The sequence below is a fragment of the Pan paniscus genome, chromosome 7 (genome assembly GCF_029289425.2).
Source record: "Pan paniscus chromosome 7, NHGRI_mPanPan1-v2.0_pri, whole genome shotgun sequence".
NCBI lineage: Eukaryota > Metazoa > Chordata > Mammalia > Primates > Hominidae > Pan > Pan paniscus.
In genome coordinates this window covers 117,935,319-117,949,203 of record NC_073256.2, presented here as the reverse complement: position 1 = coordinate 117,949,203, position 13,885 = coordinate 117,935,319, and the positions used below count along the sequence as shown (strand labels likewise).

The 13,885-nt window shown below is 41.5% G+C and overlaps 1 protein-coding gene across 3 annotated transcripts in view; it reads left to right on the top strand.

Annotated features, from left to right (window-relative positions):
- The window catches only part of SNX31 (sorting nexin 31), an 87,048-nt gene that overhangs the window by 54,204 nt on the left and 18,959 nt on the right, over window positions 1-13,885 (top strand). For all 3 annotated transcript variants that reach the window (XR_010113001.1, XR_010113002.1, XM_057303067.2), the window contains 2 exons: window positions 1,669-1,872; window positions 9,471-9,584. Coding sequence is in view for 1 of the 3 variants with exons in the window: in XM_057303067.2 (XP_057159050.1) it covers window positions 1,669-1,872; window positions 9,471-9,584 (318 nt within the window). In the remaining 2 variants the exon portion in view is untranslated. The remainder of the gene's footprint in view (window positions 1-1,668; window positions 1,873-9,470; window positions 9,585-13,885) is intronic.

Genomic DNA, 13,885 nt, shown 5'->3' with positions numbered 1-13,885 from the left:
GAGCTTCACTTTTAATTAAACAAACACTTTCCTTTCTTTTAGCTCATTGCAGCCAAGAGATTATTACAATTTTAAAGAAGTGTTATCAAACAATAAGATAAACAATTATAAATTTATACCATATCACTTAGAAAGTGTTGTAGCAAAAGCATGACACTACTCTCTGTCTGCTCTGTGACAAGATGACTCAGCTCCTGCCCCCAATCACTGCGCAAGTACCATGTACTTACAACCTGTCCTTTCTGATGTTTCTCACTGACCCAACTGAAGGCCAGCACCTTAATGCATCTCCCAAGCTGAAGCCTGGACCATAGCACAATGAGCTGGCACATGTGGCTGGATGGGACAGTGGCTTTGAATACGCCTGCCAGCATGAGATCAGGAGTCAGCTGTCCCTTACTGCTTCTGACTCGGCCTGTTTCACTGTATCAGAGAACGCCTCCGGAGTCCTTGTAAAGGAGGTGTGAGTTACCTTGCTTCAGGAAAGGATCACAAGTTGTCACTAGGTAGTCTTCTTTCTGATTTAACCATGTGCTAAAGTGGGAACTCTGTTCTCCGCATGCACATCTCACATACCATTAGGCCAGGCCCATGGCGAAAGCTGGAAGAACATAGTGGAGTTCACCAAACCTATACCAGCTTATTTAAATGCAATCATTAACAAAATGGAAAGCCCTGGACAGACGTTAATGTGACAGGATGCCTTGATCAGTGGTGTGAATGCAACTGTCCTCAGTTCTTAGGTCCCTTCAGAAGCAGAGGGAAAAGCTAAATTTTAAGTCTTCCCTGGGCAACTGGGGGATCTCTGGAATTCTATTTAGAAAGCAGACCAGCTCGTGTCCTCATTGCCATTTCTAAAATCTCTTTCTCTGGCAATTACTACCACCATCATATAAAGCAGCCTGTAGAAATGAACCACTTTTCTTCCTACATAGATCTCAGCTTAGTTTTTTAAAAGCCAACATTTTAGCCCAGGCACAGTGGCTCACGTCTGTAATCCCAGCACTTTGGGAGGCTCAGGCAGGTGGATCACGACAAGGTCGGGAGATCAAGACCATCCTGGCCAACATGGTGAAACCCTGTCTCCACTAAAAATACAAAAATTAGTTGGGTGTGGTGGCACGTGCCTGTAATCCCAGCTACTTGGGAGGCTGAGGCAGGATAATCACTTGAACCAGGGAGTCGGAGGTTGCAGTGAGCCGAGATCGTGCCGCAGCACGCCAGCCTGGGTGATAGAACGAGACTCCGTCTAAAAAAAAAAAAGCCAATGTACACTTTTTTGTTTACTTGCTATTATAATCTGCTGAGACAGAATCATATCTGTTCATCCATTTCATGGACTCTTTTCTTCATTCTTCATTTACTCATGGAATATTTTCATTTCCACTGTGTACCAAGCACCATAACAGGGGCAGGGACACAGTGGTGAAAGAGGCAGGAATGGTCCCTTCCCTGGAAGGACACTCCATGAATTTCCCCCGGGCTTCTGGTGAGCACCAGGGGCATTATCTCTATGTGTAGGATCAAGAAAAGGAGCTTTCACTGTGACTCAGTTCCATGTATTATCCTAGAATGGCAGTAGCTTCTGACATGAGGTTTTCATCTGTTTCAAGTGGTCTTTTGCTTCCTCTTGCCTCCCCTCCCCCCACATCACCCTCTTTGGAGCAGTTTTTGGAGCTGGCCCAGGAGGTACGGCACTATGGATACCTGCAGCTGGATCCTTGTACCTGTGACTACCCAGAATCAGGCTCTGGAGCTGTTCTTTCTGTTGGCAATAATGAGATCAGCTGCTGCATCACCCTGCCTGACAGCCAGACCCAGGACATCGTTTTCCAGATGAGCAGGGTGAAGTGCTGGCAGGTCACTTTCCTTGTGAGTATCTTGGCACCTTGCTTTGCCCATGACTTAAAAATCCTAGTACCCTTGGATGACAAAGTTGACACTAGGGAGACAGGTTTGCCATTTGAATCTGTACCTTGAGTGGAGTGACATCTAAGCCATATTAAATATCACCTAGTGGTAAAACCTATCTGTAGTCTGATGCATGTTCCCCACCCAGAGAAGCAGAGACATTGATCTTTCCACCTTCCTAACAACAGGCTTCCCTACTGCTCGAAGGGTGGCTGTAGTAATAACAGCAGATGGCAATAACAGCTGCCATTTATTGAGCACTTACTACGTGCTCAGTGTTGACAAGGTCTCTACCCTTCAAGACTGGCACTGACTGGCAGAGCTCTTCTTACAACACCTTGGCATCATGCTTGCATTGCCAGCTTCTCCCAAGAGAAACCCTTATTAGATTTATTGAGTGCCCACTTTGTACCAGGGGCTGCGCTGCACTGTCTCATCTATTATTTAATTCAGCCTATAAGACCCCAGTGAGCTAAGTGGTGTTATCCTCTTTACACAGGAAACTGAGGTTAACTAATAGAGGACAAAAGCTATCAGAGCATGACACCCACTTGTTAAATCCATGGAATCCCTGGGGATTTTTTAGCTGGGCTCATACTTGACCTCTCTGTGGCATTCGATACTGTCAACCATTTCTTACTTCTCAAAGATCTCTCTCCTTTCTCCCCTACTTTTGTAGGCCACTTCTCCCTCTGAGCATTCCTGAAATTCTGGTGTTTCTGGCATTGCATTCTAGCATCATTCCTCTACATATTCTCTGAGATCAATGCCCAGACCCTGCTCAAAGGCCCAGTTTTTTCTATCTCTGGATGCCTTCAACCAGGTGTCTCACAGACATCTCAAACGCAACCTTTCCCTGAAGCAGACGTGTCCTTTCCACCTTATGCCTTTCATGGGGTTTTTCTGCCTGTGTTCCCTACTTGGTCAAGGGAACTTCCACTACCACACCCTAATTGCCAAACCAGAAATCTTGAAGTTATCTCTGACTTTTCTCTTTCTCTGACCCTACACATTTAAGTGCTAATGGAGGCCTATCCATTCTATACTTTGCTGTCCCTCAAAAGTCTCCCTTACCAGCCCAGGCAACATGGCAAAATCCCATCTCTACAAACTAATACAAAAATAAGCCAGGCATGGTGGTGTGCACCTGTGGTCCCAGCTAGTGGGGAGGCTGAGGTGGGAGGATCCCTTGAGCCTGGGAGGCAGAGCCTGCAGTGAGGTGAGATTACATTACTGCACTCCAACCTAGGCAACAGTGAGACCCGTCTGAAAAAAAAAAAAAAAATTCCCTCTATCTCTGCACTCACAGCTTGGTCTCAACATGCCCTGTGTGGATGGATTGAACAGTTTCCTAATCCTCCCTACACCACTCTTTCCTCCTGGAGGTCAGAAAAAAATATATTGTATGATCTTAGCCCTTTGAAATGTATGGAAACGTGTTTTGTGGCCCCAAATTTGATCTATCTTGGTAAATGTTTCACATGTATCTTAAAAGAATGTACCTTCCATTTTGGGTAGAACATTCTATAAATATCAATTGCCTTAGGGATTGGCTCATTTTTGCTCTGCATAATTTGTTGGAAGTTCATCCAGGTTGCTGACTATATCAGTAGTTTATCTCTTTTTATTGTTGAGCAGCAGTCCATGGTCTGGATGTGCCAAAGTTTGCTTAACCATTTACTCATTGAAGAACCTCTGGTTGTTTCTAGTTTTTAGCTATTATGAATAGAGCTGCTATAAATCTTCACATACAGGTGTTTGCCTGACCATGAATCTTCATTTTTCTGGAATAAATGCCCACAAGTACAATTGCTGGGTCGTACGGTAATTGCATGTTTACTTTTTAAAGAAACTGCCGAATTGTTTTTGAGAATGGCTATATCATTTTACATTCCCACCAGCAATGTATGAGTGAACCAGTTTTCTGCATTCTCACCAGCATTTGGTGTTGTCACTATTTTTTTTATTGTAGTCATTCTAATATATGTGTAAAGATATTTCACTGTGACTTAAGTTTGCATTTCACTATGGCTTATGATGCCGAATATCTTCATGTGTTTATTTGCCATCTGTATATCTTCTTTGGTAAAATGTCTTCTCATATCTTTTACCCATTTTTGAATTGGATCATTTGGCTTTTTACTGTTGAGTGTTGAGAGTTCTTTATGTATTCTAGATACTTGTTCTTTGTTGGCCATCTGGTTTCCAAATATTTTCTCTTACTCTATAGTTTCGGTTTTGTTGTTGTTGTTGTTGTTGTTTGTTTGTTTCCTTGTTTTGGTTTTGTTTTGAGAGAGAGTCTTGCTCTGTCGCCCAGGCTGGAGTGCAGTGGTGCAATTTCAGCTCACTGCAGCCTCCACCTCCCAGGTTCAAGGGATTCTCCTGCCTCAACCTCCCAAGTAGCTGGGATTACAGGCATGCACCACCAGGCAGGGCTAATTTTTTGTATTTTTAGTAGAGATGAGGTTTCACCACGTTGTCCTGGCTGGTCTCAAACTCCTGACCTCAAACAATCTGCCTGCCTTGGCCTCCCAAAGTGCTGGGATTACAGGTGTGAGCCACGACACCTGGCCCAGTCTATAGTTTTTCATCCTCTTAAACAAGGTCTTTTGCAGATCAAAAATGTTTCATTTTGATTAAATCTAATTAATCAGTTTTCCTTTTTTGGATTGTGCTTTTGCCGTCAAGTCCAAGAACTCTTTGATAAATCCTGTTATAGATGCTGAAGTTTTTCTATTTTTTTCCTAAAAGTTTTACAGTTAGGAGTTTTACATGTAAGTTCATGATCCATTTTCAGTTAATTTTTGTATGGAGCATGAGACTTAGGATAAGGTTATCAGGCCAGGCACAGTGGTTCATGCCTATAATCCCAGCACTTTGGGAGGCCGAGGTGGGCAGATTGGTTGAAGTCAGGAGTCTGAGACCAGCCTGGCCAACATGGAGAAACTCTGTCTCTACTAAAACTACAAAAATTAGCTGGGCGTGGTGGGGCGCATCTGTAATCCCAGCTACTTGGGAGGCTGAGGCAGGAGAATCCCTTGAGTCTGGGAGGGGGAGGTTGCAGTGAGCCAAGATCACGCCACTGCACTCTAGCCTGGGAGACAGAGCAAGACCCTGTCTCAAAAAAATAAAATAAAATAAAATAAAAATAAGGTGGTTATCCCCCCATCCCCAACCTTTTGTTTGTTTGTTTGCCTCTGGAGGTCCAGTTGCTCCAGTACCCATTTGTTGAAATGACTGTCTGTCCTCAAGTAAGCTATTTATATACCTTTGTCAAAAATCAGTTGGGCATGTTTGTATGGGTCTGTTTCTAGGTTCTCTGTTCTGTTTGGCTGATCTATGTGTATATTCCCCCACCAATATCACACGTGTCTTTCTTTGTAACAGCTTTATTGAGATATAATTCACATACCATACAATTCACCCATATAAAGTATACGATTCAATGGTACGGTATTTAGTATATTCACAGAGTTGTGCAGCCATCACCACAATCAATTTTAGGACACTTTATCACCTGAAAAAGAAGCCCCATATCCTTTAGTTGTCACTTTCCTATCCCCCCAGCCCTAAAAAACCACTAATCTACTTTCTGTCTCTATAGAATAGATTTGCCTATTCTGGATATTTTATATTAATGGAATCATATAATATGTGATCCTTGTGACTAGCTTTTTACTTAGCATGTTTCCCAGGTTCATTCTTGTAGCATGTATCATCAGTACTTTATTATTTTTTATGGACAAATAATATTCCACTTTATGGTTATAGCACATTCTACCCATTCATCCATTGATAGACATTTGGGTTGCTTCTATATTTTGGCTGTTATGAATTATGCTGCTATGAACATTTGTGCACAAGCTTTTGTGTAGACATGTTTTTATGTCTCTTGAGTATATACCTAGGAGTAGAATTATCATTGGATCAAATGATAATTCTGTGTTTAACTTTTTGAGGAACTGCCAGCCTAGTTTCCAAAGTGGCTGCACCATTTTATATCCCCAGCAGCAGTGGAGGGTTTTGATTTCTCCTCATCCTTGCCAGTACTTGTTATTAATTTTTTATTATAGCCAACCTAGTAGATAGATGTGACACAGTATCCCATTGTGATTTCATTTATCTCAGTATTTTTTCTCTCTCTGCTTTATTTGTGGTTGTTTCTATTGCTATAGCTTTAAGATTATTGATATTTTCTTCTGTAATGTCTAACATTGTTATTTATCCCATCCAGTGCATTTTTACTTCTAGTGTTGTATTTTTCATCTCTAGAAGTTCTGTTTAGATCTTTTTTATATTTTTCATTTCTCTCCTTATCATGCTACTATTTTTCTCCAAATTCCTGAGTGTACGGAACATACTTTAAATAGCAGTTTCAATATTTTTGCTACTAATTCCATCATCTCTGTCATTTCAGGGTCTAATTCTACTGATTGATACTTTTTTCTTTTTGCTTTTTGTTTGTTTGTTTTTATCATCTGACATTGAGTATGTACTATTGATTGATTTTTCTACTGTTTGCAGATCATATTTTCCTCCTCCTATTCATGCCAAGTAATTTTTTGTGGCATGGCTAAACGTTGCAAATTTTACATTGTTGAATGTCACATTTTATTGAATTTCTTTAAAGAGCATTAGATTTTATTCTGGCATGCAGTTAAATTACTTAGGATTGGTTTTATTTTTATTTTTATTTTTAAGAGGCAGGGTCTCACTCTGTTACCCAGGCTGGAGTGCAGTGGCACAATTATGGCTCACTGCAGCCTCAACCCTGTGGGCTCAAGAGATCCTCCTTCCTCAGCCTCCCAAGTAGCTGGGATTACAAGCATGTGCCTATGCCCAGCTAATTTTCATTTTTTGTAGAAACAGGGTCTTGCTATGTTTCCCAGGCTGGTCCTGAACTCCTGGCCTCAAGCAATCATCTGCCTCACCTTCCCAAAGTGCTGGGATTACAGGCATGAGCCCCCATGCCTGGCCAGTTTTACTTTTTTGATGCTTGCTTTTAAGCTTTATTTCCTTCTTTTTTTTTTTTTTTTTTTTTTTTTTGAGACAGAGTCTGGCTCTGTTGCCCAGGCTGGAGTGCAGTGGCGTGATCTCGGCTTACTGCAAGCTCTGCCTCCCAGGTTCAAGCCGTTCTCCTGCCTCAGCCTCCCGAGTAGCTACGACTACAGGCGCCTGCCCTCCTTAATGAAGTTGCAGAGTAATCTTTAGTTTAGGGCTAATTTAGCCCTTTGTGCCTTAGCTACCATTCTTAGAGCTCTACCTGACATCTTGTCTATTGTCTCTCTGCTCTGGCCAATGGGAACATGAACTCTTTCCATCCTTGTTTGTGAGCTCCTGCAATTTCCAACCTACTGCTTTCCAGATGTTCTTTCCCCAGCCTCATGTAGGTTTACTCTATACACGCATAGATCATTATTCAGCCAAAGATTTGTCAAAAACTCCCTAGAGCTCTCGCTGTGTTTAAAGCCCTAGTCTCTGGTATTCTGCACCACAAATTCCAATCTCAACTTCTTGAAACTTTTACCCTTTCTCCTCTACTCATTAAGACCCCTGGGCTCTGTTTGGGTTCCCTGTCTTTGTGTTATATCCTGGAAACCTCTTCAGGTGGTAAGCTGGGATAATTATGGGGCTCATTTCATTCGGTTTTCCTTCTCTCTGGGTTAACAGTACTGTGTTATCTGTTGTTCAGTGTCTGAAAACAGCTGTTTTCCAATTTGTATTTTGTTGTTGTTGTTGTTGTTGTTGTTGTTTTTGAGATGGAGTCTTACTCTGTTGTCCAGGCTGGAGTGCAGCGGCGCAATCTCAGCTCACTGCAACCTTCACCTCCCAGGATCAAGTGATTATCCTGCCTCAGCCTCCCGAGTAGCTGGGATTACAGGCACCAGCCACCACACCCAGCTAATTTGTTGTGTGTTTTTAGTAGAGATGGGGTTTCACCATGTTGGCCAGGCTGGTCTCAAACTCCTGACCTCAAGTGATCTGCCTGCCTCAGCCTCCCAAACTGTTGGGATTACAGGCATGAACCATTGCACCCAGCCTCCAATTCATGTTTTAACTGATGCTGCCAGACCAATATTTCTAAAATATAAATCTAATTCCTGTTTTTTGGAGACAAGGACTTGCTATGGTGACCAGGCTGGTTTTGAACTCCTGAGCTCAAGAGATTCTCTTGCCTCAGCCTCCCAAAGTGCTGGGATTACAGGCATGAGTTACCACACCTAGCTGAAACCTCTTAAAGAAAATCTGTTGCCCTTAGGATAATGTCTGTTGCCCCCTAGGGGAAAAAATATCTTTTTTCTTTCCCTATTTCTTTTTTGTGTACTGCATATAATCTCCAGGAAGGGATCCTTAGCTTATAAAACCTGTAAGAGTTAGGGCTCTTTGTTGGCAAGCAATAGAAACCAACACATTGGACTCTAGTGGAAAATGGGATTTATTGGAAGGATATGGAGTAACCTACAGATTCAAAGGAAAAATGGATGCAGAGGCTTTAGAAAGTTAAGAACCAAAGGAGCTCAAGCTTTCTAAGAAATAGGAACTCTATCAGGACCTACCATTTGGGTCTCTCTGACTGGAATAACATGAGGAGCATAGAGAATTACTTGTCCACTTGGCCTGAAATTTGGTCATATGCCATCCTCTGACTTTTCATTCCCTGATAGTCCTACATAAATAGCCAACAGTGGAAGAGGGATGGTTTTTCCAAGGGTATTTGAGACTCCATTACTAGGAAAAAGAATCATGGATGCTGCAAAGCAAAAATCACAGATGTTGCCTACCAGGCTTTCAGGATCTGGTCCTAAGCCTCTTCTCATATCACCCTCCATGCCTTGGAGCCTGTACTGCAGCCACATGCACAGTCCCTTGTAGTGTCTCCAACATGCCTCAGGACATTTGCACTTGCTAGAATATTTCCTCTTTCAAAAATCACCTCTCACCTCCCCTACACACTACAAAATAAAACCACCACAACAAACTTGGGTAGTTTCTACCTCTGCTCAGATGGTCCTTCCAGGAAGTCTTCCTTTGCCCTCCTAGCCTGGGTTAGGTGCCCCTCCTATTTACTTCCATAGACCTGTGTTTCCTTCCTAATGCTTAACTATTAATATATCAAACTGTGGTGATTTACTTTCATGGCTCCTCCATAGACTGATACCTACTTGGAAATAGGGACAGTCTCCCTCATTTTGATATTTTGCCCAACACATCAATGGGCTTTTTTTTTTTTTTTTTTGAGACAAAGTCTCACTCTTGTCACCCAGGCTGGAGTGCAATGGCATGATCTCGGCTCACTGCAACCTCTGTCTCCCTAGTGCAAGTGGTTCTCCTGCCTCAGCCTCCCAAGTAGCTGGGATTACAGGCCCCTGCCACCACGCCTGGTTAATTTTTGTATTTTTAGTAGAGATGGGGTTTCACCATGTTGGCCAGGATGGTCTCGAACTCCTGACCTCAGGCGATCTGCCCGCCTCAGCTGGGATTTCAGGTGTGAGCCACCGTGCCCGGCAAATGAATAGGCATTTAAATTTATATTGAATATAAAATATTTTCCTTTGTAGGGAACTCTGCTGGATACGGATGGGCCCCAGAGAACTCTCAACCAGAACTTAGAGCTCAGATTTCAATACAGTGAGGATAGTTGCTGGCAGTGGTTTGTTATTTACACCAAACAGGTGAGTTCTCAGGGCAGACCTTGAACACCCTCTGTGCTGAAATACTGTCTTGCTTGCTGGGGTGGATGAAGCACATGACCCTAACCCAACTAGAGCAGGACCCTAAAGTGTTCTATGCACTCTCGTTTGGGACCGTAATACCTTTTATTTTGTTTTATGTTTTGTTATATTTTACTAGTCACCGTGGCCTTTGTATCAGTTAGAAATGAATTTAGTTACCAAGTAATGGAAGATTCAACCAACAGTGGCTTAGACCAGGAGTTCATAGACTTTTTCTTAAAGGATAGTAAATATTTTAGGATTTGAGATCCATACAGTCTCTGTTGCAACTGCTCAACTCTGTTAAAAGCAGCCACAGGCAGTATATAAACAAGTGAGTCTGGCTATGTTCCAATAAAACTTTATTTATAGAAACAGTTGGTGGTCTGGCCTTGTTTGCCAACCCCTGACTTAGGCAATACAGATTTTTATGATCTTAGTTAATAAAAATACTGAAGGTAGATGATTGGCATCCCTATTATTCTCTTGACCTTTTCCAAGCAGATAAAAAGCCACTGGTTGAGAATCCCTTATCCCAAATGCTTAGCACCAGAATTGTTTCCAATTGCAGATTTTTTAAATCTTGAAATATTTGCATATACATTCATGTGGTACATAACATTTTGGTCAATGACAGTCTGTATATATGGCAGTGGTCCCATAAGTTTATAATACAGTATTTTTACTGTACCTTTTTATGTTTTTTTTTTAATGTTTCACCTTTTTCCTGTAGTACCTTTTCTATGTTTAGGTGATACACATACTTATCATTGTGTTACAATTGCCTCAGAATTTATTCAGTATAGTAGCATACTGTACAGGTTTATAGCCTAAGAGTGGGAGGCTCTATCATCTAGCTTAGGTATATAGCAAGCTATACCATCTAGGTTTGTGTAACTACACTCTATGTTGTTTGCACAATGACAAACTTGCCTAACGATGCATTTCTCAGAACATACCCCATCATCATTAAGTGATGTATAATTGTATATAATGCGATATCTTGAGGATGGGACCCAAGTCTAAACATGAAATTCAATTATGTTTCATATACACCTTAAACACATAGCCTGAAGGTAATTTTATATGATATTTTAAATAAATTTGTGCATGGAACAAAGTTTGTGGACATTGAGCCATCAGAAAGCAAAGATGTCACTACCTCAGCCACCCATGTAGACCATCTGTGGTTGTTGGGCATCACCATCATTCCTGACTCTGAATTTATATGCTACTGATAAGCAATCCATTTCTTATACTTATTCACATATACATAATCAACAGTAGAAAACATGACATACCATTCATGCAGTGAAAAATTATGTGTTCAGGGTAGCTAATCAGCACAATAGCATCACTGGAATACCTGTATCAGCTGTGAAACCTGTGAAACCACAGCAACAGAATCTGTGCTGTATATCTGGCTTTTGACTGTTACTAGTCACAGGAGATCAGGTGTGGAATTTCCCACTTGTGGCATCATTTAAGTGGCTCAAAAAGTTTCACATTTTGGACTTTTGAATTAGGGATGCTCAATCCATATCTCTCTTATCTGGAAAGCAAAAGTTTTACCCCAGAAACCCCCCAGTAGACTTCCTATTATGTTTCAATGGCCAGAACTGGATCATATGACCACTCCTAGCTGTAAGGGAGTCTGGGAACCAAGCATCTAGCAAAGAGAAGCAGGATTTATGATTGGCTTAGAGTAAGCATGAACCATTGCCTGGGACTGAGCATGTTATCGTCCCAAACAAAATCAGGGTCTCTTAGGAAAGAAGAAGGGGCAATGGCTGTTGCGTAGCCAACTATCCATGTCTACCATAGGCTTTTAACTAAAATTGGAGTGGAAATGCTAAAAAAGAGAAAATCTAAACACCAAATCCAATTGAAAAGTCCTTTTTACTAAATTAAGCCATTTCAAATTGAAACCATAATTGTAGGTGTTCTGAAATGGAATCAAAATAGTAAAGTACTCTTTGCATTGATGTCATATTCAACTTGAGTCTCTGGTGATCAGGCTAAGTTCCATGGAACATTCTGGTTCAGAAACCAAGGCCCCTTTTGACTCTTTACTTCTAGTATAGTTGAGTCATTATATCAAAGTCCTCTGAAAACATGAAGTACTAAACCAAAATTCTAGGTTAAAGGAGTGAGTCCTTAGGTCCACCTTAAATATGAAACATCTTTAGGGAAATGGTAGACTGGTTTGCTAAGGCAAGATTATCAGTCACTTGGAGAGACATAGAGAGATTTGGGTAGTAAAACTACCTCCCAACCTCAGAATGCTAAGTGCGGTTAAATTTTACTATGATTTTTCAATCTAGTCAGTAGCAAATGAGTTTAAACCACCATAAAGAGGTGCAATAAACATTCTTTCAAAGGATTCCTAGTAAGGTCTTATTTCCCCTGGAGTGTGAGTTTTATTGATGTACACCCAAAGGCTACTTTTTAAAAACATTATAATTTTTATGGATATATAATAGTTGTACACACTCAAGGGCTAATTTGTAAAAGGTGGAAATGTGACTTGTGTGCTTTGCAAATACAAATGAGGGCTTGGGCCCAAATCTTTTTGAGACCTTTTAAATGAAATCTGAATCGTTGGCCAGGCGCAGTGGCTCATGCCTGTAATCCCAGCACTTTGGGAGGCCAAAGCCGGCAGATCACTTGAGGTCAGGAGCTTAAGACCAGCCTGGTCAACATGGTGAAACACCATCTCTACCAAAAGAACAAAAATCATCTGGGCATGGTGGCAGGCACCTGTAATCCCAGCTACTCGGGAGGCTAAGGCAGGAGAATCCCATGAATCGGGGAGGCGAAGGTTGTAGTGAGCCAAGATTACACCACTGTGCTCCAGCCTGGGCGACAGAGCAAGACTCCATCTCAAAAAAAAAAAAAAACAACAACTCGATCCTTTTGTTTTGTCTTTTTAAATTTTTTTATTCATTTTCAATCTTTTCATATTTAATAAACCTGACAGTTTATAGCAGAGTCCTGGCCTATGTACTTGTCTACATTGTATAAGAATATGGAATTGGTCTGCATCTTATTGGACACTATTAAACATCCTTCCTAGCTGCATTTGCTCAGGGTTTTATTGTTTATTTTATTATCTGGTTTTGCATAGGTTACATATATGCACATATAAACAGGGCTAGTTCTTAGCAAAGCTAGGAAGTCAAAATGTTTGCACAAATGCCCCATCTGTTAATTCTTTTAAAAATTGATGTCAGCCCTTTTTTCTCTCTTCCCTCTTTTCCCCTTTTAAATAAAATTAATTCCTGTAATGCTCTACACCCCTGCAAGACATTGAGAGCTGTATGTAGCCCATTTTCCCCCTAATTCTGCTTTCTGTGTTCTCCCCTCCAAGAACTTCCTACTTGGCTACCACCCCAGCCTGTGCTTTCTCTCACTCTCTCCTCCCTTCTCCTCTCCATCCTCCCCTCCAACACAGTGACCACCCCTGAACACAGGCCTGCGCTAAGTTCTTCTAGCCTCAACTTTGATTGGCAGTTGTCCCAAACCTTAGTAGGGCCAAAGGAGAAAACAGCAAGCCAAGAATTAAGAGCAGGACAAGAGAGAAAAAGGATAAGTGGGAAAGGAGCAAATGGGAAAATCACAGGGAACCTTCAATTTTGCTCATAGTATTGAAGAGCCTGGAATAAGGAAGCCCAGCTTTTGTGTAGCAAGTTGTACAACTGTGAGTGTCTTGGCACTAATGATGATTAAGCCACGAAGGATAGTGGAGGTGACTATGAGTCTAGAACATGAGTGATTAAAGATACTAGAAAAATAAGAAAGTGGGCCAGCGACGGTGGCCCACATCTGTAATCCCAGTACTTTGGGAGGCGAGGCGGGTGGATCACTTGAGGTCAGGAATTTGAGACCAGCCTGGCCAACATGGTGAAACCCCGTCTCTACTAAAAATACAAAAAAATTAGCTGGGCGTGGTGGCGTGCTGAAGCGGGAGAATCGCTTGAACCAAGGAGGCGGGGGTTGCAGTGAGCCAAGATCACAGCCACAGCACTCCAGCCTGGGTGACAGAGTGAGACTATGTCTCAGAGAAAAAAAAAGAAAAAGAAAAAGAAAAATAAGAAAGTGAAGTGAAGAAAAACAGCTGATCTTTTTTTTCAGTTTAGTAAAAGCAATAAGGTGCTAATATATTCCTTCAAACAAACCAGTTACTTTTATGCCCAGTAGAGATCTCTCAATAATTATGTATACAATGTCTAGAATTAAATATAGGATTGGCCATCATCAGT